The sequence below is a fragment of the Coloeus monedula genome (assembly GCF_965178545.1).
Source record: "Coloeus monedula genome assembly, chromosome: 9".
NCBI classification, from domain to species: Eukaryota; Metazoa; Chordata; class Aves; order Passeriformes; family Corvidae; genus Coloeus; species Coloeus monedula.
In genome coordinates this window covers 17,964,145-17,991,938 of record NC_138789.1, presented here as the reverse complement: position 1 = coordinate 17,991,938, position 27,794 = coordinate 17,964,145, and the positions used below count along the sequence as shown (strand labels likewise).

Sequence of the window (27,794 nt, the reverse complement as noted above, 5' to 3'; positions counted from 1 at the left end):
AATGGAAGAGGCCAATAAGGAGTAAACATTGATAGGAAAACCATGCTATTAAGTTTATCAGGAAGGTTGAGTATAGCCAAGAGGTTTAGTTTCCCTGGGCAGCTGCCAGTCCAAGCTGACATCTCCTCTCATCTCTCAGCATATGGCCTTGTGCTTCAAAAAACTTCTTCCGACCAAGTGTGCAAGCACAGGAGCCATAAGGAGCTTCCACTGGAACCAAAACCTGAGGGGGAAGAGCACAAACACAAAGGTTATGTTTGAGACAGGGATGTGCCAGCAGAAATTGTGACTATTCACCTCCTTATAAAATCATGCCCAGGCCCTTTCTTTCTCTTATGAACATCAGTGGAAGATATGTTATCACAAGTAAAAGTGGATCTATAATGTCCACCTGAAGGAGGGCAAGAACAGGAGAGCATGGTAGCAGAATTACAAGACTTCGGAGAGAGACTAGAGCATAAACAGACTATAGACAATTGATGCCAAATGGAATAACCCCATTTCTCTCTTTCATGTGAGGATAATGTAACAGACTTTCAGCTGGATGTAGCTGGCAGGTAGAGCAGCTGTGGAGGGAGGAGCAAATACATCTCATCCCCTACCACTTGCTCTCTCCCCGATCCCAGGGTTGTACCTCGTCCACTGTTGGACCAATCTGGGATGCCACAGTGCATTCTGCTTGGGTAAATGGACAGGTTGACATTATCATGGACAGTCAAATTCAGCAGAGAAAACAGCAATAATTTTTCAGAGACAGTCTCTGTTACAGATCCTTGTGATGTCCAGAGTATTCCACTTGCACCTTTAGCTTTTATCAATAACACAAGCACACAATTATTTATCCTCCTGTTGTAATCAGTGTAAGTATTTTTTAGAGGTAATGTGGAGCTTTTACCGGGACTGGGAGAGAAAGTTTGCTCACTTTAACTCTGTTTTATGTAGAACTGCTGCTATGCTTTAAGGCTGAGTATTTCTAAAGAGGGCAGTGAAGTTGTCTTTGAAGCATTTACTTACTTCTTTGTCATTGGTCAAGCCTAGATTCTTCATGTCTACAACATTATAAAAAGTGTTGTTCAAGACGACTTCTATGACCTGTACCTGAAACCATGAAAATGGATGAGACCATGAATTAGGGCACCTTTTCAGCCAACAGCCTGGCAGGCTTTTCACTCGGTGTAAAAAAGAACAATGCCACCCCCCCAGTACACGTGATCAAATGCAATCTAGTGAACACACATAGCACACCTTTCACTTTTATTCAAGTGCTGCCAAGCACTGAGTGATGTTGGGGAGTTTCCAGTCTTACAACTGACAGAGGAAATAATAGTCTCATGTTGGTCTTGCCAGTGGTGTAATTAACATTCGCTATTGTTAGTAAATTGAGGTAAAACATCATTAGGAGGAAAGAAGATACCTGTGACACTCTGGAAAGGACAAGCATCTGGATACAGTTGACAGTTTTCTGGTAAGAGGGTGAATATTCCCCACAGTCAGGTGGTCCAGCAAAGGCTTCAATGATACATTCACGGATTTTCTTCCTAGAGGTAACACAGGTTCTTACAAAACCTTGTATCAGCTGTCTCTGCTTAGATTCATAATGCTCTACTGTAGAGTGGTTTTTGTTTGTATTTTGCATGTCTTTTCTAACAAATATATAGCCTATGGGATTTTGTGGAAGAACAATTTGTCTTGTCACCCAGATTCTGTTTCCTCTCCCCCCTCCCAGCAGATATACCATTCATAAATAGGTTTTGCTAAAAGTATTTAACAAATTAGTTATTTTATTCTCCTAAAGAGTTCTGTACTGAACACTGAACTGTTCGTTTGAATCCTGTCCACTGATGTACCCTGAGAGAGGAGTACCCCTCTTACCCCTCGTAACAAGAGCTTAGTGCTGCCACTGAGACCTGAGTGGCTGGTGCATGGCAGCTGCAGATCGGGCCCTTAGACCTTCTGTATTGTATAGAGGGACTTTGTGAGTATAGATGGGGAAATTAATATTACTTGATATAACATATACCATATGCAGTCGAAGTCAAAATCCTTGCATTCACCATATGACCATTTGCAGAAGAGCTCTCCACATAGAATCCTGTCATGCCTTTCAGGCAGTGTGGTGTGTTCATTCTTATAGAAGCCTTCAAATCCAGACTGCGTTGTCTTCATAAGTTTCAGGTCCTTAATTCCAGCAAAGACAATCACAGGACCTGTGATTGAAAATTACAAGAAAATACGAGCTTCTTTTCACACAAAGAAAAGAAACCTTTGGGTGCACACTTGCATTGACAGCTCCAGAGCTAGAAAGCAGACAGTAACTTTCTGCACACTGATATTGGCAGAAAGGTAAGAAACAAGACAGAAACCACTAAAGTCAGAGGTCAATCTAGAAAATGGAGAATCCCATCAAGTGATCTGCAGTTACGGAAAACTGAAGATAGACTTTATTTATCTCACCTGCTTGGAATTGGGATATGTTGGTTGGCTCACACTGATGTCAATTTAGGAATAGTTCTAAAGGGAAATTAAATAGGCTGCTAGGCTGTGATGTACAGCAAGAGGTGTGGTGCCTTTTCCAAGAATACAGAGAAGTGTAAAAATTCTCTGTATAAAGACAGAGCCCCGGTCAGTAATTTGCTTTAGATACCCGTCCTGTTGGGATTTTTGCATCTCTGAGAAAGAGCCAGGAGCCAATGCAAATCCCTGCAGTTCAGCTAATGAGCAGGAACTGGCACTGATACAGAGGCCACCCACAGGTTCAAACTGACAGTGGCTTTGCTCTTAGCCACTATTTATAAAATGAGCTGTTGAGGATCCCTGCTGCATGGGTGGGTCATTGTCTTCTAAAGACCAAGCAATTGTGACCTGAACATTTTTTTCTGACACACCTTTTGAACAGCAGCTAAACAATTTCAAGCAGTCAGTCATTTAGAGCACACCAAGCTGGTAACTGAAAACTTCATTGACCTGAGCTGCCAAAAAGCTGATTCAGAAAAGAGAAACTTCATGGCATGCAGGCTCATTCAGGGCCTGTGCAGATAGACAGTGGCCAAAGCCCAAGCTGCTGATTTTGTGCTGCTGCTGGTGCTCACACAAGTTAGTTCAAAAATAATTCTTGAATATGTCAAGTGCATAGTAATCCTGCCTTGGATTTGGAAGACTCGCAAATTTTGCCTTTAAATTATGTCTTTGAAGGAATTTATACTGGAAATAATTCCACTGTGATAGACATTTCTAAACTGCATGGTTATTTAGAGGTTTGGGTGTTTTTAAACTGCTCTGTGACTGGATATTATTGAAACTGCATTTTATCTATTTCTTTTCTTGTTTACATTTCTTATTGTTTTTGAAAGAGTATAAAGAGGTATATCTATCATTTTTTCTATGTCCCCCTGTTATTTACTAAAGCTTTAAAAAAAACCTGAAGAAGAGACTGACCTTGGACAGGATATTCTGGGGTTTGTACAGATCTTGAATGATTTATCACTTGGGTATAAGACTGTGACATAGGTACTAATGTAGTGCAGATACTATCAGTGAACCTGGAGAGATATTTGTCTTATATTCAAATACTTAGCCTTGTTTGAAAGAGCTCTTTGCAACAAAAGATTGACTGAAAGGCTGGCTGGTTGTGCAGCAATCAACCTGAAACTCGCTCCAAAGGATACGGCACCCAGGGAGAGTTTCCAAGGTGAACAGCTCATGCCGTGCTTTCTGGAGGCTTTGTGCTCATGCTGTCTTCAGTTGACAAATTTTGATTCTGTTAAGTTACTTATGATGTTTTGAGTTTCCAAAAAACTCTGATCCTTTTATCAGCTGATATAATGGCAAAAAATAATTCTGTTAAACCTCACTAGGTTGGGGTTTTTTTTCACGATAAGAAAATTGTTAAAAGATAGGATTAACTGAGAAATTAACTCCCATGTCTGGCTGATAGGTGCATAGGAGGATGCTAAATATAGAGAACATTCTCTTAGAAGAAAAATAAAAGTGATTTGAAAATCTTCACTTTGGTTATTGTTCAACTAGGCAGGGAATTCTAAAGAAACAACTAAAGGACTACATGAAGGGAAGTCTAAGAAGGAAGTGTGGTTTCTTCAGTAAGCCATTAAGGCTTTCTGTTTGTGTAGAATCTGAAATTGCAGAATTTCACGCTAAATTTTCAGAATGATGAAAAATTTAATTCAATCTACATTAAGAGCAACAGCTTTCCAAGAAAGTATAAACTCTTCTTGTTTGTTTCGTTTTAAAAAAAATTCGGGTGTCTTTTTTAACATTTTCCAGAAAATACAGTCAATACTATTGAAGCAGCCAAAAGTACAGCAGTGGTTAATATTACTAGTAACATTTAAAAAGGTGATGCCAAGAGGCACTGGAGACTTGTACAGGTTTTGTCTTTTCTTTCAGCAGGCTGTTCAATCCTGTGGCAAGATGTAACAGTTCTGCTGGATGTGCTGTTATAACCATTTCATATTTGGGATATACATACAAACATGAGCTACATTAGTTCTTCAGCCATGTCTCAGAGATCAAGAACGTCAAAATTACACTATAAAAATATTCTTTGGTTTAGACATGTGGGGCAGTTTGGCTGTGCCCTAAGCCCTGTAACACTTCTAGCTATCTCTAAAGCCATCTTCATCTCTCATTGGCAGAAATATTTACAGAGAAGTAGGGGACATTGCCAATTCTTTTCTCACCATTCCGGCACTGCTCAGCTTCACAAAAGCGGATCCCATCAGGAACACATATGAATGAGTGGATGTGGGGAACGCCATCCTGCAATGTAGAGCAGACATGTAAGTAAAAGTGCCATAAATACTATGTTAATTTGAAAACAGGAGCTAAGAGAGTGAGGAATGACTACAGGATAAAGAAATGGAATGTATTAGTATTTTAGATACCTCATGCAGACGTTGCCATGGTACTTCTTGAACGTAGGTTTTGACGTATGCCACTTGGCAAAATGTTGTCATGAAGTGATTGCAGATATCTATAGCAAACTGTTCTAAACTTGGGATCTAAGATAGCAAACAGTATTATTAGAAAGAAGCAATTACCTCATGTACAAAAGTAGATTTTTCTGGTTGTTTTAAGTATTTGAGAAGAATCAGTGTGGTTAAAAACACATTTCTCTTATTTCTGGCTTGGCTCACTGTGCCCAGTCATTTGACCAGCTTGCAGCATATGCTGCAAATAGCAGCTACAGTTGTGTCAAAAATCTCCCATTCTGTGGTACAGTGAGCTGCAGTCCTTGGACTGAGAGAAACTGCTGTAGGAGTTTTATGCTTTGAGGATATAATGCTGAAATAATAATTTGTAGTGATTATTCTGATTGATATGGGGATATGCTAATTAAGGTTTTCAGGGTAAAAATGGGATTTCATTATGGAGAAGTTCAGTGCTACAGATTGTCATTACGATACATGCAATTGATGGCAGTAAAAGCACAAAAGAATTAAGAGGAATGTCATACTTTGAGACCTGTTTAAAAATGCTATATAGGAATAATGCAGGATTATGGGCTATTAAATTAAAAAAAAAAAAAAAGAAGAAGAGATGGCTTTTAAAAAAAGAAGAGATGGCTTTTATATGACAAATTCACAAAAAACAGTGCTAGCTCTTGGGAAAAAAAGGCTTTGGAAAGCTAAGACAGAGTCCACAGGAAAAGCAGTGGAGGAGGGAAAACTTCTCTCTCAGATCACTGAAAATGACTTTGGTACTGATCTGATATGCCAATTGAAAATAAAAAGTTAGTATAACAAATACTTCCAAATGAAGTTATAAGAAACAGCAAGGCTAGTTAAAAAATAAAAAATATACCCCATTTTTTTTTGCCAACACGAGGACAATATTCTTTATGGTATCTGTAGGTATCACAAGAGAGTTGTTTCCTTCCAGGTACTCCTGAGGAGAAGTCAGTCGGAGATGTGCACACACTTCCAGTTCTTTAACAAAATGCTTCTTTCCCTCTCTATGAAGGCGAAGGAACTTAATTGTATTCTTGCCATATTCACAGTTGAGGACTTCAAGGTCCTTGATCTGCAAAGAAAATACGAGTCAGTTGTAAAGAAACACAGTGGAAGCCCGAGTTATGCTGTCAATGAAACATAAACAATGCCCATGGCCTTTATTTTTTGTGATTATCTGTGATAATGAGAATATTTTCATTATAAATTGCAGAGTCCTGATGGGAAGAAAAAATGCTTTAGGAGACTGTTATTATATTAGTTGCAGCTGTGATAAAATTTTAAAATTTTCTGGGGGCCAGATTATAGAAGAGGAGTCACAGTGGACTAGTCTCTCATTTGTCATCCTTGATTTAGTCCTGACTATATAGACCTTCACTGAGTCTCTTCTCTGGGATTATTGGTTTTGTTTGCATTAAGCCCTATTATTAAGTCTTACCTTGCTTCTGTCAAACACACCCCATTTACACATCTCTTACAGTGTTGGAGAGGCTGTACTAGCAAGGCGACAAAATACTGCAAAGCTTGTGAGGATTTCTGTTGCACTAAAATATCCAGAGCTCATTGCACTGGACCTTCCCTGAGGCTGAAATATCCCATACTCCGTATTAACATATTTTAATGTAAATCAGCCCCTTTTAATGAGGAGGGAGAAAGCATTTTACACACCAAAATATAAATTGAAGCTTTTTATGTGTGAGTTGCTAAAAGATTATCAGATGTGAAATTGCTCAATTCAGACATCTTTGTTCCTAAGAGAAATGCTAATACACTTAAAAAACAGTTTTAAAAAGCATTAACTAATTGTAAGTCAATTAGTTTGGTTCAGAGATCAGAGCGCTTCTCCGGCTCAGTCCCTACGGGCTCAATCCCCAGGGGTGACTGAAGGTCCCCAGCACCGGAGCCAGGATCGGGCGGGGCCCAGCGCTGACCGCGAACCCTTTCTGCGGGCACGGTGCAAGGGCTGCGCTCACTACGAGGGCTGGGCGGAGCAGTGAGCTGGAAATGATGTTGTTTTGTTTTTCCGAACACCAGGTTTTTTTCAGATAGTTGTGAAAAATTTGTACATCAGTCATGCAGCACTAAAAAAAAAAAACAAAAAACCAAAAAGGGTTTCGGTATCTGCAGGGTGGGGCTTTTAAAAAGAAGAATACTATGAATATTCTAAATAGTCAAAATATTTTTTTGCTCAAAAACATAACTTGTCAACTCATTTTGTTGCCCAAAGAAATCGTGAGCAGTTTCCGGCAGCTCCCAGGAGCCCTTGCCCCGCTGCCCATGGCCGTCCCTGGTGTGGAACCCGATTCCCAGGCCGGCTGCGCCGTCCCGGCCGGCGCCCGGGGTGCGCTCGCCGCTCCGTGGGCAGGAGCGGACAGCTAACGCAGCACAACTTCTCCTTTTAGAGCCACTCGGGGCTCGCCCTGCACAGCCGGGAAACCAAAATGCCTGCGGGATCTGCACGGTGCCTCCCTGCCTTGCTCTTACTTCTCTCCTCCGTGCCCCTGTGGGCCGCTGAGATTTCCTGCAGGAATGAAGACGGGGAGACGGTGGATTGGTGAGTAAATACCGTGCAGGGGAGAAAGGTTGGGTGAGTATATAAACACAGTGAGATCAAACCGCGGGAAGTGGGTGGGTCACCGAGAAGCAGTGCAAGGCAATCGCTGGTTCAGCCCTCTTTGCCTGGGAGTAGTGGCTGAACTGAGCATTTGAAAAACCTAGGATAAGTTATTGAAATCTGATTTCATTTCCCTGAGCCAACCACCATGCTGCATTATGACTAACTGCAGAATAATCACTGTTTTACACGGCGTTCGTGTCTCAGGGAGCATAACCTGTGTTGCGATGCCAAGGCTGCGCTCGCCAGCGGCAGCCCCGGGGGCACCGGCCGGGCCCGGGCTCGGGCTCAGCTGGCCCGGGAAACACCGAGCGGGGAAAGCGCCTGCATCTCCCCTTTGCCTGGTACTGAACAGCAGCGTGGGGGCCGCGTCCCCTTGCTCCGGCACTGAGGGGCAGCGGAGGCTGAGCCGCCGCGGGGCTGGTGGCAGCAGCGTGGCCGAGCTGTGCCCTGTGAGTGGAGCAGAGGTCGCTCCCTGCCCGGAGCTGCCGTGACGGTGCCGCTAGTGCCATCCTGCTGCCAGCAGCGAGCCCAACTTTGGGTATTAAATGATTAATTGGTTAATGCGCTTTCAAGATGAAAAGACGCAAAGTACAATTGCATAATATCCAGCCTAGGTTTAAAAAGTGAAATGAAGGCTCTTTAAACAAAGAGCACATAAGCTTCCTGAAGATAAATATCAACCAATTTCAAAATAAAAATGTTTTTCTTGTGAACGATGATTAGTTTGGATACAAGTGCTAGAGAAGTAGGCCCATCCCTTCCCTTGTGCACAGAGCTAACTGCAGGGAAGGCAGGTGCTCCTCACACACGGGCAGGAGCTTTGCTCTCTGTTGGCATAGCATCAAATGTATGAGGGTCTAATCCATCCCTGTGACTTGGCACCTTTGCCAAGGCCCTTCTGGATAACGTAAGTTTTTCAGGAATCAGACTCTTAGTTGGTGCAGCTACCCAGCAACTTAAAGGTATGAGATATTTACTTTCTCCCTGAAAAAAAAAACAAAAAAACCCAAAACCAGACCCATATGTATACAAACTATCCCTTTCTTAAATGAAGATAATTTTTGTAATAAAATTTTCTGAGAAATTCTTTGAAAGCTGGGGCTAGGAGTAATTCACCTGTGCCTCCATGTGAATGCTAGTGACATGGGGCCTGTTCAAGGAGGGAACTTGGGAGTCTGCACAGGCAAATCCATGTTCCCTTTCACAAATTTAGCAGGTAGGACAGGGGGATTTCCTTTCCAATGTGCCCTGATCAAAAGAAGAGAAACTTGCCTGTCTGCCAGGATCATCATAGTTTATTGAGAAGAAAGAGTTAGGCTTTGGATTCTGGATTTGGTTACTATGAAGTTGACAGGAGAAGCAGAACTGAAACTGCTGAGAAGAGCCTTCTCTTACACAAAACATGTCAATGCCCTTTTAAACAAACAGCACCAGAAGTGTTATTTTCATTTAGGAAGAGGTTTATGCAAATTCCTGATATGCAGTGGTTTCATCCTGCAGTATTCTATAATTACTCAGTATTCACACACCCTTTCATTTGTTGCTGAACCAGAGGAATCGCTTGATCTGACCTGATCCCATCTGTGCTCCCCAGCTGGGCTGGCAGATCCTCCCCATGTGCAGTGTCTGGGCAGGCAAAAGGCTCACACTTGTTTTCATTCCACTCAGGACGTCATCCCACCATCCTCACTGCACCTCCTATAGGGGCTACCAGAGCAAATGGCCATAGGATCGACTCTCTGAGGAGGGCAGAGTCTTTCCTTTATTCATCTAAACTCACTGTATTCTGCCAGATGCCTTCCCTGCAAATAAAAGCCAAAACTGTGCTTTCTGAGAAATGTTTAGACAATGACTGAAGCCACCATGCACATTGTTTGTTTGGGCTTTTTTTATCGGGGGGCAGGGGGAGGGGAAGAAGTGAAGATGTGATTCTTTGTTGTAAGTTGATTTTCAGTCACAAGCAAACAATGTGACAATGCTAATCGGGTCTAAGAGGCTTTGCATTTCCTTGGTTCTCAGGAGAATAACTTTTGCTCTGCTCCCACAAATGCCTAAGCTCTTGAGAAATTTCCTGTGCACAAATAGCAGTAAAGATTTTATACAGCTTTAATTGGTAATACACTCAGCTGGCTTTCTGGAAAGAGCCAAAACATGTATCCACTGGGAATTGTCAGGCAATTTCCTGATAGCTCAATGACTAGCATTTCATAAGCATACCTGCTTAAGGTGGATTTGTCTGATGCTAGGCTGTAAACACTTCCAGAGCATAAATCTTTCAGTATATCTCAAAGGAGTTTGGGAAGGCTTCATCTACTAATTCCTGGATCTGCTCTTACTACTGTAACTACTGCTATTCCTCTCCTTTCCAAATCTTCATTTCAAATCTTTATTTCAAATAAAAGGATTGTTGTGACTCCTGGTGCATGTATAGGCACAGACCACTCTCTCCAGCCTAGTTAGATAAATCATTTTATTCTCTGTGATCTGTCATCAGAAATTATTTCTCCTGAGATACTTTAGGGAGATCATTCAGTCAGTGGCAATGCAGGTGGATTACCAGGACCACCACTAGTGTGTGTGTTTTTCTTCTGCCTGTACGCCTACGTTTCCCATGGATTAATGGGAATGTTTTCCCAATAGCAGAATGTTCTTCTGCCACTTCTTACCTGTGTTTGGAGATGTCTTTGGTGACTGACTTGAGCCTGTAAATCAGCTGGGCAAGGGTTACTCCTCCTGATATACTTGAGGGGTTAAGCACAGGCTGCATTTTTGTTAAATAGTATAGATTAAAAATAATTCAACTCAGTCCTTACTGTTGACATTAATAGCAAATTACTCAATTACAGCCCTCAGAGAAAATGGCTGAGTTAATTATACTGTGATTACTCCCATGGACTTGTGCACTGGGAAAACTTGTTTACTTTATCAGGAACCTTAGTATGAACTGAGCCATTTACTGACAATATTGAGTACTTTACAATTTTGAAGAGATTTGTGTTCCTGGCTAATGGTTTGAAAATTTCCAGTCTGCAACAGTTCATCAAAGTACAAGTCTGTTATGAAAACTAGGATTGGAACAACATTTTATCACTTTATACTTACTTTGTGATTGGGATACATATAAACATAATATAGTGCATTTTTAAATTTCAACACCTAATTTTATCTATTTCATATAAAGCCATATTAAAAAATATATAAATTGTTTGATCTGGGGGAATGTTAGACTGGGTTTGAGACTTGAGGTTCTTTACCAGAACCAGGAGCAATAGGGATTTCATGGTCTCAACCAAGGCTACCACAAATTCTTTAGGTGCACCAACAGCAGTCTGGCCACAGCAACAGGAGTTTGGTGCTGAATCAGCCTCCCGTGCTTGCTGAGAAGCAGAACAAATTTGTCTGCAGTAGGGATTGTGCTGCCAAACTGCAGCTGGTTCCTGGGCTGGGTCATTGCTTTGAGGCTGAGATGTCCACACCGCTCCTCCTCCAGCCCAGGCATCCCTGGATTCACCCTTCTCTTCCTCAGGGAAGGAGATACTGATTTATACATTCAAACAGGGTGGTGGTAAAAAACCAATTGCTCTTCACTGTTGCAGGTTCGCTCTTTACAAGTTGCCAAAACATACCAAAGGACAGATTCCCATGCTGGGACTGGAATACCTGTACATGGATGCCCTGGCTCCACAGTGGCAGCTTGGTAAATACCTCATCAACATGACACAGAGTGCTCTGGGACAGACACTGCAGCAGCTGTATGAGACGTATGAATCCAAGGCAAGTGACATGTCATTTTTTTGGTATGGTTACTTGATATTATATGCAGATGAAATGAAAGCAGCCAAAATAAGCACATAGAGGGTAAGGCCAGGCCTGACCAATAGATCTACTAAAACACACAGAGGGGAGGAGCACCTCGACAGCTGGGCAGATTATTTGCAGTTTTGCCTACAATTAGGAATAATTCTCAAACTTCTAATTTCTAGTCAAGCTTTTCATATGATTAGAGTATTATCCATCAAAAAAAGAGTATTCGTACTTTCTCCCTTTGGCTTCTTTTCTGCAATTCATATTGGGCAACATCTGAAGTTGTGAATTCAAGCCAGGGTCAGTGGTAATTGTTACGGACACTTGTCCTAAGCCTTCCTGTATGCATATGTTTCATACTCTGACTCAAATCAAATCTGGGTTTTGATTTTCCCCCTGAAATCACTGTGACTGCTCCAGCAGTGATATATTGCTTGTTGGCCTTCTTTTTTTGCTCCCACAGTCAGACACCTCACTTATGTTTGTGTGAAGCGATTGTAAAATATCACAAGATCTGCCTATAATTATTTTTCCCATCTATGTAGTACTGTTGGGAGTCTGGGTGTGTCTTTGCATTTCTGCTGTGGGTTTGTGGTAGGGTGAAATTAATTTGTATGTAGAAGAGACTCCCAGAAGTCACTCAAATGTTGGCAGTCCAGAAAACTGTCCTATCCCAGGTCTCACTGTAGCTGTAATAAAGTGTTTGCAAACTCATAATACATTGGAAGGGGAGACATGTCCCAACTCCTTTGAAGTTCTCTATTCAGGGGAAATAAGGTGTGGCTGTATGCAAATATTTTGCAAAAAAGCTTTAATTGCTTGTCCTTTATAAGAACAGTTGTCATGTCTATTTTTGCTCAGCAAATATTTTTCCTGGATCTGACTGTTAAATCAGAGAGAGGCCCAAAAAACAGAGAGGGGAACTTCTTTGCAGGCAAGTGCCCACTAAACCCATGTAAACTGGCTTAGCAAGCATATCCAATCCTTGGGAAAGGGCTACTGCAGTGACTGAGAGTACAGTAATATCTGTGGAGGCTGTGTCAGCTGAACTGGGAGCAGGATTAGGTTTGCGATGGTCACACAGAGGAATCCTGAGTTCTTTCTTGTGTTCCCAGCAAATGTTTGCTTAAATGCCTTCCTTTTACTGAATGTCGTGTTTCAGAAATGTGTGTTTCCCTGCAGAGGAACACCACTGCATATGCGATATACAACGATGAGATCCCTGAATCAGACTCCAAAGGGTGGAAATGTGGACACACCAAAGGTACAGGGAGAGTCCCAAACTACTGTTTTCTGCTTTCTAAAGTTGTGGATAGCATCTGCTTGTGTGTCTGTTTGTCTATCTGCATATCTAAAATTCCTGCCTAAAGCAAAACTGAAGAGTGATTTGCATGGTGTGTGTTTTTTTATATAGTTATGCTGTAGCTTCTGTTTTGCTTTTGCTATGCCTGTGCTGTGTGAAGGATCTTGGGGCTTATGGACTCTTTGTTTCAAGAGATGGAACTCATACTGGTCCTTTTAGTAAGTACGAACCACACCATCCCGCGCCTAATGGCAAAGCACTACAAGATGTGAAGGGAAAGATGCCCTCAACAGAAACCCCTCCAAACTTTCTGGACACGAAGCTGCTGCCAAGATCATGGAAATGCTACAGGATGCAGTTACAGAAAATCAAGATTTTAAATAAGTGTAAACTTCAGTGGAGGCCTAAATGTTACCCTGAGGAAGCAGATGGGGTTTGCTGCGCCTGACATGGAAATGAGCACGTTTTGCAGGGCTGTATTTTCAGGCTGCAGCAGTGGGCACGGCTCAGGAGAGACGGTCACAACCACTAAATCATCAGAACTTTTAAAGACAGAGGAAGGAGATTTGAAAGGATTTTTTTCAAATGAAACATGATGACAGTTTGAGTTAGTCTATGCAGGAAAGAATTGATGCGATTTTAATACAATATTAGTGTCTCCTATGGTCTATTAATCTACTCTAGAACAGCTTACTATAGACATTAACACATTGAAATATGGTGTCTGCAGCAGCAAAACCAACAGCTCTGTCATCTCAGGGTTTTTTCCTCCTTAATTCATTTGCAGTAACTTTTTTTTTTACAGGATTTCTGCTCTTGGATAAATCACAAGGCTTCTGGGTGATTCACAGTGTGCCCCTGTTCCCTCCCATCCCTGAGGATGGTTATGGATATCCATCTACTGGGGAGTCCTTCGGACAGACAGCCATCTGTATAACTTTCAAATATGATCAGTTCACAGAAATAGGTACGAAAAGCTTCTCCCAAAGAAAGCCTTTGTCCCACTACACCTCTCTGATTGCTTTCCTTGAGGTTTCACCTCAAAAATTCCTTGTTCTTGACTGGTTTTTGTCACATTGGGAAACCAAGTGGGGCCTGGAAAGAGCATTCTTGGCTTCAGTTATGTTTGTTCAATGATTTCCTGTGTGAATGTGGGAAATTCACTCTTCCACTCTGTTTTCATCTCCCTCTGGGGACTATCAGGATAATAATAGTCACAAGTGCATATTAAGGGTAAACTCAGTCCATGCATACAAAATGCTTTGGAAATATGAAGTAGGATGATTAATAATTTTTAACAGTAATAGCTCATTCAGCAACAGTCATCTGCAGTTCAAAAAACGTAAGGCAACCACTGCTTGAGCTGGAGTAGTAGGCTTGACTCATCAGAAATATGAAGTATGGAATAAATATCACCTAGAATTTCCCAAGTATTTCTTTGCCGCAAAAATTGCCAATACTAAATATATAAAAACCCTCAAAACCAACAAAATATAGCTGCAAGATTCAGAACTATCTGACAGTGATAACTGGTACTGGAATCCTGAAAAGGGACTATCAAAAGACATCACAAGAAGTCATATTGTCATGTTCCTCAACTCTTTTCACACTGTTTTTTCACTCTTTTCTCAGTTACAAACCTCAAATCATATTAATGAAAGACATGCTTTGCAAATTGCCAGGCTGGCCACACCTCAGAGCTGTCTAACCCAGGTTCCTGTTTGTGGAAACACATCTATGCATGTGTTAAGTAGAAGAGGACAAAAAAATGAGATGCATATGCTAATGCTTTTCCTGCCTCATCCTCCCAGCTTCTGCTAATCTGTGGTTCAGGGATTTCCTGAGCCAGAAAGACTGGAATGTTTCTGATGGACTTGTCTTCAATTAACTCATCTAAACAGCCCATTTGTTCCCTTGCTCTTTATGTTGTCCATGGCAAGGACTCCTACAGTTAAGCTGTGCCCTGTTCAGAAAAGTTGATTTCTTCTGCAAATTCAATCCAGATGCTGAAAGTTAAGTTCTGTTCTCCCTAAAACCAAACTAGACCCTTTGGCAGCTCCTCTGCATTTGGCTTGGCAGCTGTAACTGGCTGGAAACTACTCCTGTAAATAGAGACAGGTTTGGATTTGTACGTGATGTCTGAGTGCTGTGTGGCTGCAGAGAGGCTTGAAGATGAGCATGGGTGGAAGTGGCCATGGACCAAGACCACCAGTTAACTGTTCTGCTAAAAATAATGAGGTGTAAGTGGAAAGCCTGAGTGTAGTCTCCCAGCCAGTCTTTGTGCTGCAGAGCCAGTCAGAATACAAAGCAATACACAAATTCTTGATTGCTAAAATAAGATACTTTGACACTTAACTCATCCAGGAGATAGGCTGTGAAGATTGAAGGATTTAGCTTCACTGTCCAAGACAGAATTTTGCTCTCTTGATTGCTTTGCTTTAACCAATTTTAATTCTGCATGTGTTCATTTCTGTGGGTTTTTCTCAGACCAACAGATGCTGAGTTATAATCCAGGAGTCTACAGCTGTTCCATCCCTGACATCTTCCAAGCTGATCTCCCAAATCTCCAGAAACTCTGTGCAAAGTCCCGGCTGCCCTCGGTCCCCGTGCGCCGCCTCTCCAAGCTCCAGTCAGCTCATGGGGAAACCTTTCTCCACTTTGCAAAGTCACACTTGTTCATAGATGGTAAGAAAACCTGTTGCTCTCTCTATAACACATTCTCAATTAATTCTTAAAATATGAATTAATCAATTATTTTTAAATTAATATTTTCTCTGAGGGGGAAAAGAAGTTCAGCTTCAGAAATAATGTAACAGAGGGCAAGGCGTGCTGTCCCATCCTAACGTTCTCTTAGCCCCACAAAGCAAAAAGCTGTCTGGTCCATCCTAAGGTATTCAACAATTAGATTTTTCAGAAAATTTATGTTCCATTATTCAACAGTAACAACAAAGAAGAAATACAGGGTTTGAATCAACTGGGGGTTTTCTGTTACGAAGAAGACTTGCAATTTTTTTGTCCTTTCCCTTTTTTCCTGCTGATTGTTTGTAACAGGTTTTCTAGAAGGCAAAAAAAGTAGAAATGAACTTCTGAAAAAGTCAAAATAAGGGGAGGGGGCAAAATCCCCTCTGACTGACTTCATGCATTACAATGAAATGAGCACAATTTAGATTATGCTTTTCAGTCTGTTCTTAAATGAAGGAACTTGAAACACTGATTCCCCACACACTGTGTTATTCCACAGATATCTATGTGGCCTGGATGGCTCAGGAACTGAAGACTGATTTGTTGGCTGAATCCTGGCAGCGTTCTGGCGAAAAACTTTACTCAAATTGCTCTCTTGACTACCACGTCTACAACATAAACCTAATAGGGATGCCATTGAACTCCTCCTTTCATTCCATTAATGATCATTCCAAATGGGCTGTTTCAAGGAAATACAAAGATCAGTGGACATGTATTGGGGACTTGAACCGTGCTGCTGAGCAAGCTTGGAGAAGTGGTGGGTTCATCTGTACCCAGAACGATCAGATCTACAAAGCCTTCAGGCATTTGATAATCCACTATGAAAGCTGCACTTCTGCTCCCAGAGTGCTATAACAAACCATTCCTCCCAACCAGCACAGCCCTTGTCACATGGAAAGTGTAGGAAATGTCTCCCTTGAACTGTATTTTCACTCTGGAAAGCAGCCCTGTGAGTTTCCAGACAAGCTCTGCTGTCCCCTTGTTAGCTGTAGGAGCAGGTGGTGTGCAGGTAAAGGGGAGCTGTTTTCCTGTGGTGTGGAGCCCTTGGGGTGTGTGCTGGGCCCTGCTCCACTCCCCCAGCTCCTCTCACCATCCCCCCCTGGGATGGGACAGGAGGGACGCTGCTGCACGGGGCTGCTCCAAAGCACATCTCTCTGAACACCCTGCACAGGCATCCCTGGGCAGCTTGGGAGTGGGGCTGGATGTGGGACAGGAGGGACAACAGAAACCTCTCTCATGAGCTGGGCTGTCAGGACTGGGCAGGTAGCAAGGCATAAGTATCCCCAAATACTTCAAAATTGCCCTTGATTTCTGGCACTGTCGAGATAAATCACAGCATTTCTGCTCAGCTTGGGCTGAATCTCTAAAAGAGCTGAGAAAATTTGATCCAGACAGGGAGATGAGTAGATCTGTGGACAGGAAGGCCTTATTTTTACATGATTCATTTCTAGAGAATTAATGAATTTTAAATCATCTTTAAATTATCTGTAACCAATAGCTTGGGAATATTTCTAGTGCTTTTATTCATGTACAGCAATTTTATAAACAAATAAACACGTCCAAAATACAAATAAACAAAATAAGGAGCAAAAATGGAATGTTTACATTCTCCCTCTTCCATCTGCATAGTTATTTCTGGTTGGTTACAATGTTATATAGCTGCCAAAGGAAAAATTGAGACAATTAGGAAAAAACATGAAGAGAAGAATATATTTGAAGAAAGATGTTATTTAACCTACACAACAGATGTGGCTGTTAATTTTCAATACCTCCAGTCTTAGGCTTAGGACCTAAGTTTGCATGGTCTTGCTATAAAGACAAAGCTGATTTGCAAAATCCTGACACATTCTTGTGTTCAAATGTCAAAAATGTATCTGTATTTAATATGTTCCTAAACATATTTATATGTTTCTATATAATTCCTTTTTTTTCCCTGAATTGCTAATATAAACTCCAGTCTGAAGAGCTGGCTGTCCCACTGAAATTTCTGTTTTGCTGTGTTCATAGTCCTTACCACTTGATCCTCCACAACAGTGTCTTAAAAGGAAGTAGGTATAAAGAAATGCTCCACAACCACAAGAGGTTGCCAAAGATTTCCTTCCCTTTTCATCCCGAACAATCAGCCAAACTATGAAGTGTCCAAGGTGTCAAATGAATTAATTTCAGAAAATATTTGTGCATATTTCTTGAAGAGATAGAAATAATGTATGTGGCCTGCATAATGAAGAGAACTGTACAGGAATAGGTTTCATAATTAGCCAGTCTGGATTGAAGGTAGCTCATAGCTTGAGTCTCATAGCTCAGTGAAAATAGTGTTGTTGCTTAGGTATCCTGCAAGAAATTTTTTATTTTCTCTGCATATGACCCAATAACATTTGATAAATAATTTGTTTGATAATGTTCTTTCTCTGATGCCTGTCAAATTGTTTTACATACTTACTTCTCGCTGTTTTGCTAGCTGTGGTCAAGCAACACCTTTGTGGCAGCAAAAATTGCCAGTGACACGGAACACTGCGCCATGGGATGCTAGGGCATCACTCAGATAAGCCAAGACAAAATTAATTTCTCTTGCCTATCTTTTCATGGCAGACACTAACCTCACCTACCTGTCTGAGCTCTTGTATCTTGCCCACAGCTTTGTGTAAGCATGCCTTCAGTGGACAGGGCTGGCAAGAAATCCTCCGCTGGAGACAGTGCTGACGAGCTCACCGTGTGTGTCAGAGAGTGCCTGGATCTGTGGCACAACCTGTATTTCTTGTAGCATTTTCAAATGCTCAGCCACAGCATTTGAGTCACAGGGTGCCCTAGCAAAGAGTCTGCGTCCCACTGGTTGTCACAACAGTGTTGCCAGCACCCTGCTCCCCAGGCCAGACGTCACCAGTGCATCACTTGAAATAAGTGCTGATTGCTGTTCTTAATTATTTGGTCAATTAATAGCTGTCATAAAGTTTTACAAGACTACTTAAACATTTCTCTTTCATTATACCCAAGACTGGTTCCCTCCATTTTAGCTGTAACTGAGGAGGCATAAAGAGCAGAAGAAGATGCAGAGAAACAGCTGTACCATACAGCACTACAAGCACCTCAGCAGCCTGGCTGTGCACACGCTCATTTCAGTGGTGTGGCAATAAAAAGGCTGCAGATCTGGTTCTCTCATTTTTTTTAACTGTAAACAACTTCAATTCAGTTTTGCTTTTGTTGTGTAACTTCTGTATTTGCATATCCTAGTATTTCTGCTACACATGTTATGACACATGGGCAGACTCTTTGTTTCCCAAAAGAGACTAATAATCAACAAAATAAACCATATATATTTTTAAAGGGTTTGTAACTCTAAGGCTTTCTTTGCAAATGCAAGACCATAAGCCCCTTACTCAGCCTCATGTGCCCTCACAGCACACCCTGTGTGAAATGTTTACTTTTTGCCTATTATATATATATTAATAAATTTTTTAAATTTAAAATATGCTATTCTATTTTAAGATGCTGAACAGCCAAGAAATATCTGCCTGTCCCAGTGATTCTGTGCTGCCTGTGCTGCCCACTGTGACCCTTTTGACTGGACAGATTAGTTCCTGCAGAAGGGGACATGTGGCATGGCCCCTCTGCAGTTTCAGGGGGACCTGCTCAGCAAAACTGACCCTGCAGAAGGGTCCTGGCATGGAGAGCAAAGAAAGCTGCTCTCTTGTGCAGAAACCTGGAGTCTCTTCTCAGCATGCAGGTTTGGCTATTCTGACCCTTGGGCTCTGTTCTAGTTAGACTAAATAAGAACATTTATTATACATGAAAATTGTTTGCCAAGGGAGTAGGAGAGGCCAAAAGCAAACATTATTAATCCACTAAACATTACTGTACTGCAGCCACGTTTGTAACAAACACAGCAGTAGGGATGGTTGTTTGGTATAAATTGCCTTGTAATAATTTCCACAAGCCGAGGCTCGGTTCCAGCATGCCTGACATGCTCACAGGGTGCAGGATTTGCAGTCACAGCCTCTCCAAATCCAACCTGCCACCTGCCCCCCTGCACCACAGCATCTCCTGCCCTCCCCACAGCCACTGCCACCCCAGAGCAAGGCCAGGACTCTGCCTCCCTGACACCACTTAAAAAACCCAGCTGATTCTTCTATAAACGTTTGTATCCCTGAGGATGCTTCCCTAATGCTGGTAATTGTGTGTCAGTAGGGCAGTGGTTTGCTGTGTTGGAACAGTGCAGTTTTACACAGAGTTAATTCAAGAGGTCAAAGGATTAGACATTGAAGAAAAGCTAAAAATATTTTAAAAATTTGAAGGCTTAAAAATTTAAACTGTGAAGTTTAATTCCAGCTGGGCAATTACAATACTGGAAAACAGGCAGAGGCATGGCAGCCTGAGCCCACATCACAGGGCAGCCTTTGGGGTGGAATTGCTTCTGGTACCTCCACAATGACTGAACATACCCTGAGCTCTCATGATGGGAGTCATGAGCAATGTATTGGAGAATTTCTCAAGGACTGGGGCTCCATGCCAGCTGCCTGCCAGCAAGTCAAAGGAAGCTTTGGGAGAAATTTCTCTGAGCTGGGAACCTTTTCTCCTCCAAGGCATGCTAACGTAGCCTGGTGCTTGGTCTTGTCACAGGGGTCTGCAGGTGTACTTCTGACTATGGAAATGCTCAATAACATCATTGTGAGAAATTTTTTTAATGTATCAAAGCATCCTTGGCATTATTAGCATAGTCAATAGTCACATAATTATCCACAGAGAAACTTACACCCATATGTTAACGCCCATAAATTGTTGTGCAGATTTCTTTTATACCTTTATTTTCAGTTTCTGGGAAGGATATATCACTGGGTACTTAATATAGTAATTGCTTCAGAACATGTAAGCTGCCCATGCCTGCAGTAAAATGTTCAGGAGGCAGAGTGGTGCTGGCAGCATCATCTGAAAGCTCAGTAAGCCAAAGCCTAACTGTAGTCAGAGTGTGATGCAAGAATATGATGCACCTCTTTAATTTCACAAGAGATTTCTTAAAAAGACAGGAGTTAAAAAATGAGAATGGAGATGAACAAATTTGTGTTAGGCTAAGTGTGAAAAAAAACCCTTTGTAGCAGGGAAAAAATTCTTCATAGTACAAAACAGAGCACCTGATCTGAAATTCCAAGCTAGGATAGCTGTATCGGTGTATTCTAGATATCCTGATACCCTGAGTAGCATAGCCATATCTGACACTTTTTTATTTAGACTGGAGATACCAGATTATAGATCTAATCTTAAGAATTTTCTCATAATCCTCACAAATTTGGCATGAATGCAGTAAAAGAAGTTGTGTTTGAACCAAGTAATCAGTTGTAGCACTTTTAGAACTTGGATTCAGACAGCATAATATAATATTTTAATGTAGACCCACTGTATGCTCATCTTTATGGTCTTTAAATGATTTATCCCAGTATTGAGAGTATGCTATTTTGTGCATATATATGTTCATTTTACTAAAACTGTTAACTACAAAACATTAGGACTTGAAAAATATATCTTGCTTTTTATAAATAGCTGTGTTACACTTTTACTCAAGTTATTTTAGTAAGTCCTTTTGATTTTTTTTTCATTTGCTTTTGCTTGACATTTCTACACAAGGTATCTGCTGACTATTCTGGTTCTCCTGTAAGAGGGATAAAAGTAAGGAACATTCTTCCCCTCCTTTGATCACCTTGCAGCCTGGGAACTGCAAACTGATGTTCAAATATTCAAAGCTTACAGGAGCAGAGCATAGTATTTAATGTTTCATGCTGGAGTGCTACAAGTGGCTCACTGTAGTACAGTAGTACCAGCATTGCCTCATTTATTAATCATAGAAACGTTGCCTCCAAATTAGCCACAGAGTGGTGCATCATAATACAGTAATCCAAAAATCTGTCTTCACATGTATTAATGCTGGCAAATTAAGGATATCACATTATAGCACTGCACAGTTTCTCCATTACATTCCAAAACCTTCCAAAAGCTCACTAAAAGCTGTGTCACCGAGTGTTTTCTTTTTGTTGCTTACTTCTGGCTTTCTAAAGAGTGAGAGTATTTAGCTCCAGGGCGCTTTTGTGTCTGCCTTTTCTCAGGGTTCTTTTTTGGGCTAACATTCTGTCAGCCAAATATCAATATTTCTCTTGCTATAGCGCAATTTAAAAACGTATTTTTGCACTGGTATGAACATGGTAAGCACCACTGTCCTCCACTTCAGTACAATTTCAGGAAATCTTCCCTGCTCTGAAAGCTGTTCCTTTTCACATCCTGACCTTGAAAATCCTAGGCACTGTGCAAGGAAAATCTTATCTTTTAATCTCTTGCTTTCTAACTACTCCAAATATTTTTTTCAGGACAGTCAAGGTGAGAATGAAGGAGCTGACAATTTTGCATGGAGCATTTTGCAAAGAAAGAAACACTGCACAGCAAATAGGGACAATTTGTGCAGTTGTATTCCCAGCTGCTCACCAACCTGCCAAAAGATGGGAAGAAACAGAGAAATGGGAGCAAAAAGAGTTTGCAGGAGAAAGGAAGAAGAGGGAACAAGACAACTGAAGGTAAGCCAGAGAGGGGAAGCAAGGGAAAAGCAGAAGGAACATTATAATGGTCAACACCAAGGGGGTCAGAGACCTTGGATGTGGTGACGGAGAAACTTTTGGAGTTAGCTGTGCAAAAATCCAGTTAACAGCATGTTTCATTTACTATGATAGCAACCTAACATTTACCCATTTTACAGATACAGTCTCCACAGGCTACACCACAAAGATAAAAGCAAAAGGCATAAACTGAAGTGACTTAGCCAAGTGGTAAAAAAACATAGCACAAACCAACACGCGAGAAAGTCATTACCTTACTGTTTCCAAACCTACTAGAGGTGGGGTAAAGTAAACTCAAATGTGCTAAACAGGTAACAGTAGGAGGGAGAAATTCATAAGCTAGGCTAACCAGTTTGAACCATACATATTTGAACAACATGCTAAACCATTTTTTTAAAAAAGAAGGAAGCTACTATTAAGGTTTAAAGTGAATATACAAATGCAATAAAAACAAGAGATGCAAAACATTCACAAGAGTAACGGCAGATCATTTCATTACAGCTGGTGACACTAAAGTGAGCTGCATTCATTCTTGTAGCATTGAGAGTACTGCAGGCAAAAAGAAGTAAATACAAATATAAAAGAAAGTAAAAAGAACATACATAGGGATTAGCAAACTGATGCATTTAAGACTTTGCTCCTGGGATCATTATTATTATGGGTATTTTGTATAACATATGGCCTTTTATTGTCAGGTTAAAAATCAAGCTTTGTTTAGAAACCTCCCCAGTTTTATGTTCAGTTTCATCTCTGATCCTACTTTGCTCTCCTGCACTATACAAACCACCACTGGTCCAATATAGTAGTTTCTCGCTGCACTGAGTCAAAATCAGTAGTCATTCCTGGGTATTACTTACTGTCACTTGGCTCATGGTGGCTGTTTTGTCACCTCCTGGTCTCGGATCCCACAGAGGAATAATGGCAGTATAGAAGCTGTAGCTCTATAAAAAGTGTCATCTTAATATCAGAGGAGGAGCTAGGCATGAGGGGTTGGCTTCACAAATGTAAATATTTCATAATTTATTTAGCAATGTGGCTTTTCTTTTTCCCCCAGGCAAAAACTTTAATAAAGGAATAGGTCTACTGCAACAAAGGAAACAACAGCAAAAAACAGAGACAAGGACACATCCTAACCCCATTAATCTCAGCGGGAATTTCCCTTCATCTTCAGTGGGAACAGAACTTCAAAGACACAGGAATGACCCATGAAGCCTGAAGGGTAAAATCTGAACCTTCCATAGTCTCCGATACAAACTGTGTTTGAGGGTGGTAGTGTGGTCCCAACACAAGGAAAAATGTCCCCAGCAGGAGTTGTATGACCTTGGCCTGACCATGACCTTGACCCTGGCACTGCCAGGGTGGTGTCAGGACAGACCTCAGAGAGGCCTCATGCGGGGGCAGCTGCCTTGTCAGAAGAACCTCTCTGAGGCAGGACTATGTGGGAGCTGGGCACAGATGAACCTTTTGTCTCTTATGGTTCATGGCTGTACTCTCAGTGCCCTAATCAGGAAGAAGTGATATCCCCACTTTTACAGGTACATTTTTTACATCTCAGTAGCTTAAGATATTCTTTCAAAGCCTGTCTCTGGCAGAATGAAAGTTCTGTCTCCTCAGTCCTGTTTGTGTTGTTCAGACTGAGGAAGATGAGTGGTGTGGATATGAAGAATAGTTTCTTCTCTAGGAAGATTTAAGATCTCCCGTGAAGACTAACAACATATTTAAGTGCACACGGCCTGCTAAATGCTGGGAATGTGGGAAAACTGGGATGAGGGAGCTCATTCCTGGGTATCTCTGCAGGTCTTTTTTTGGTACTGGCACCATACAGCAAAATAGAAACTAAAAGAACAGAGGTACTAAGAGCAGAATTTGTTTTCCTCTCTTTCCTCTTTGGATGACTCCTTATGCTTCTTCTGTTCCTGGGAATGCATAATATGACACAGTATCAAGTCACTGGATGAAAATGTGTATAATGTACAACATGGAGAGGTTGCTACACTCTTGATGAGTGAGTTTATTTGCTCCTCATAGTCCTATTTTAGCTCTGTGAGAAAAAGTCCCCCTCTGTCCTTCATTATTTACTGGTCACCCAAATAAGTCTGACAACACAGACTCTTTCAAATAAACCCGATTCCAAAGAACAGTAGGAAAACATTCTGTGGCAGTGTGTACCCTAAGGCCTCTCCATCGATTTCAAATTATATTTCATATGTTTCCTATGGTGTCTGCACCCCCAGACCATTGCAGCCATATCAGGAAAGCAATGGCAAGCACTTTCAGAAAAGCCCCTTTAAAAGAGCTGTGTTTAACATATGTTTGTATGTCTGTGTTTTACACAGCAATGATTTTCCATCCCTGGGTGTAAAGGGTTCCATGGACAGCCTTTAATAAAGTCACAAATATGACTACAAAATACAAGTTCATGCATGTTTTCCACACATTAAATTTCTCAAGGAAATTCCACACATTAATTTTCTCCTGGAAAACTATAAGAATATTTCAAAACCTGTGCTTTTTACAAATCAGACCCATATTGTATGTCAAAATATACAGTTGGGTTTTTTTGAAAGAGTGAGCATTGCTCAGGACCCTGCAGGTAGAGAGAACTTGGGATTGCAACACTTTTTTGTAATAAAATGTAGTATTTCTTTGATGCTAAATTCCTCCGGTTTTCAGTGCCTTCATTGTTAACAACCAGCACGTATATAATCAGTCTAAGAAAGGAGGAGTGGAGCATGTGGTTTGGCTGCTTTGAAAAATCATATAATAATGCTCTTTGAGTCTGCAGGTTTAGCTTGGTAGTCCTACTGAAATGACTGTCAGCTAGACAGATGGTACAGGAAAGGTGAAACACTGTATTTCAGATAAGAAACTAATCTGTATTTCATGGTCCCCGTCTTCTCTGGGAATATGAGCCCAGTACTTTGTGGGATCAAACGACACTCCTAAACGTAACACTGTTGAGCACAACTGGTCTGATTGGCTTAGTTAGACCAGTGTGGTAAAGGCAATGTGAAACTGAGCAGCTTTGTGGCCCTTACCACTTCTACCATAAACAAGGTGTCTTTCCTAAGCAAGGGAAGTTTCAAGGGCTTACAGCATTTGAAGTAAGTCCAGTTCAATTTAAATGTAGTACTGCATAAAGCATTACAGTAAGATCAACAGAGTAAAAATTAGAAGAGCTAATCTCTAAACAAATTTATGAGTGCACTGTACAAATTAATACATATTTGTGCAAAGTATTCAGGAGAAGAGAAATATGTTTCCTCTGAAAGGATGTAGGTGTGGCTACTGCAGTGTACCAAGGAGATTTTTAAAAAAATCCTGTTGTTGTTTTGTTGTGTTTGAAGTAATAATTAGAGTCTGGCGTCAAGTTTGAATGATAACTATTACTTTCTTCACACAGATTTTCTAAGCTTGAGAGACCAGTTTTCAAAAGCTCTCTAGCAAAGCTATTATCTTACCAGCATTACTTCATCAGAAGAAACTGTAAAAGGTTCGTCAGAAACACTGAGGGTGAGTCTGGGTTTTTCAGTATCTTCTCAGGATTTGCCTTCAAGAATGAAAGTCAGCCTTTCTGACAGTAATCTTTCATAATTACAGCTGAAAATTATGCAGTTGGCAAATTCTCAACAGCCTTGGAAATTGGACCTAATACATTCAAAGGCACAAGCCTTTAAAGTATTTCACACGTAGGCAGTTAGCCAATATTCTCAATTAGAATACATGCTTTTGTTCTTAAAGAAAACCACCCATGCCATTTCTTTCACTGCTGATACAGGCTTATATCTGTTAGTGCTTTGAATTTCCTGATTTGGATACTCCCAAAAGAGTACTTCAGATTCCTATAGCACCGTGTCCCAGATAGCCTAATACTGAAAAGGTGTCCAGTAAGTCTTGTACATGGGTGTATGAACACACCATATATAAAGAGAAACTTATACCTGCAGATCTCTGGTATTGTGAAATAAAGCATTCAGAAGTGTTTAGCTCCCTGAAGTATGATGGCTTTCAAATTTGATCTAGGATATGTAGGAGTGGTACAGATAAGATGTATGCCTATGGGTGGAGGGATAAAGAGTCTTTAACAGACTCAAACTGTTCATTTCCTTCCTTCTGTGGGTACACAGTTCTGCTTCTAAACAATTTTTCTGAGTTGAATCTATTATTAGTCGCAAAATTATCCTGGCTTCATGCTAAGCCTTTACCTAGGCTTAGTTACAAGGGTTTTCTCAAAACCTGGTGAAATGCTTTTCACCTTCGTACATAGTTTGGTTTCTGCACACAGTCCTCTGCTAGTGGAGGATATGTAATGGACATATGCAACGTCTTTTCCAAATCACAGTAGGTGGGAGCTTGGTTTGAGACTACACTGAAACATCCAGTAGCATTGACATTTTAGGTAGTGGCTGTTAAAAATTCTTGGAAAAGTAAGAAGTATTTAAAGGCCAGAGGGTTCAGGAAGCTAGCAGGAGCTTAGCAGACACCAAAACATGGTGCAACAAAAAAGAGTGAAGAGGGTGATCTGCTGCAGCTTGCTTTTGAAATGAGGAAAATGGAAACAATTTATGAATGCAAACAGGAAGGGGACAGCACTTTTCAAAGAGTTTTGAACTGCAGAGCTGTGGAGTGCTTGCCTCTTCCCAAGGCAGAATAATACATAGAAACTCAGCCAGTAGGTGAGGGCACTGCACTGACATCTCACCTGAAACAGCAGAGGTACTTCTTTTAATGTTCACCAACAGGCTTGAAGGAATGAAAGATCTTGATCCCAAAGGAAAGGAAGCTGTAGTGTCCCCCAAAGGATGGACTGCTTCCTGATGAGATGGTGCTAAGGACAGGCTGCTCTCCATGCAAAGCTGGAGAGTTGCCCAGAGAAACAGCGGCATGTCCAATGGATGAGGTTAATCCTTGTCAGGGTGACAGGCTGTTCCCAGGACTACCAAGCAAAGTACATCTGAAAGAACAAGTGAGAACAAAACTTTTTTTAAATATCAGCCTCAGCCTGGATAAAAACCTGGAAGATTATACACTTAGTTGTAAAAAAAAAAAAAAAAATCTGGAATGACATGCTAAAAATCCTCAACAAAGACCTGTAAAGAGACTATAATCATCTGAGCAGTATATTCTACTTAAGGTTTATAAAAGGTACAACAGAATTTGGTCTTGTTAAATAGCTTCTGTGCAGGATCTCGAGCAGTTTTGTTGGGATCTCCAGCAATGCCATCACCCCATCTCTCAATGATTTTGTAGTTGGCATCATATCAATAACATCAACCCTGCAGGTTGTGTAACAAGCTAATGATGCAACACTTGAGGATGAAGGTGGAGGTGCTGGTAGGATGTCAAAGTCCCACCACACATACACAGTAAGAAACAGCTGGAGATTAGGTGAGGCTGCAGTCAAACATGAAACATTAAAAATACAGTTTATTAAAAAACACAGACCCAATTAAACTGAATTTATATAAACTATCTAATTAGCAGATTAGAAAGCCTGATGTGACTTTTGTGGTCTTCTAGTCTGACTTCTGGCATAATGGAGAGCAGATTTTCGTGAACTCATCCCTGTCCAAACTAGATTGTATAATTTTAAGGGGGACACTTGTATTTTGATATAAATATCAAGAGAAAATTTACCATAATTCTTGGTAACCCTCTCAATGCTTGATTACGGGTAACTATAAATTAAAATTGCAGGTCTTGGATCTTTGTCTGCCAGAGCTAAGGCACGGATTTTTTAAATGAATATTTACACCATAGAATGGTACATA

At 41.0% G+C, this 27,794-nt stretch overlaps 2 protein-coding genes across 4 annotated transcripts; one reads left to right on the top strand and one right to left on the bottom strand.

Annotated features, from left to right (window-relative positions):
* Window positions 1-85: 85 nt before the first annotated feature.
* On the bottom strand, window positions 86-6,438 carry LOC309576236 (uricase-like; the record flags this gene model as incomplete). Its single annotated transcript, XM_082287392.1, has 8 exons — window positions 86-223; window positions 1,015-1,098; window positions 1,415-1,538; window positions 2,021-2,207; window positions 4,698-4,776; window positions 4,902-5,018; window positions 5,821-6,039; window positions 6,406-6,438. The coding sequence occupies 8 exons, from the start codon at window positions 6,436-6,438 to the stop codon at window positions 86-88; spliced, it is 981 nt and encodes a 326-aa protein (XP_082143518.1).
* On the top strand, window positions 4,659-25,875 carry DNASE2B (deoxyribonuclease 2 beta). 3 transcript variants are annotated; one of them, XR_014226632.1, is made up of 10 exons: window positions 4,659-4,796; window positions 7,370-7,521; window positions 11,181-11,358; window positions 12,571-12,652; window positions 13,497-13,658; window positions 15,179-15,376; window positions 15,933-16,382; window positions 21,781-21,984; window positions 23,078-23,242; window positions 25,427-25,875. XR_014226632.1 is itself a non-coding variant. In XM_082286948.1 (7 exons), exons 2-7 carry the CDS (start codon window positions 7,409-7,411, stop codon window positions 16,286-16,288), a joined length of 1,089 nt encoding a protein of 362 aa, XP_082143074.1. In that variant the 5' UTR covers window positions 4,659-4,796; window positions 7,370-7,408; the 3' UTR covers window positions 16,289-17,370. The 3 variants fall into 3 exon arrangements, 1 of the variants encoding a protein (XP_082143074.1); XR_014226633.1 differs by lacking the exon at window positions 25,427-25,875 and having other exon boundaries at window positions 23,078-24,699; XM_082286948.1 differs by lacking the exons at window positions 21,781-21,984; window positions 23,078-23,242; window positions 25,427-25,875 and having other exon boundaries at window positions 15,933-17,370.
* Window positions 25,876-27,794: the final 1,919 nt, after the last annotated feature.

Coding starts and splice junctions, on each gene's coding strand:
- DNASE2B (XM_082286948.1), top strand. CDS start 7,409: ATGCCTGCGGGATCTGCACGGTGCCTCCCTGCCTTGCTCTTACTTCTC. Junction 12,653..13,496: donor GAAATGTGGACACACCAAAG/GTACAGGGAGAG, acceptor TTTTTTTTACAG/GATTTCTGCTCTTGGATAAA. Junction 13,659..15,178: donor TGATCAGTTCACAGAAATAG/GTACGAAAAGCT, acceptor GGTTTTTCTCAG/ACCAACAGATGCTGAGTTAT.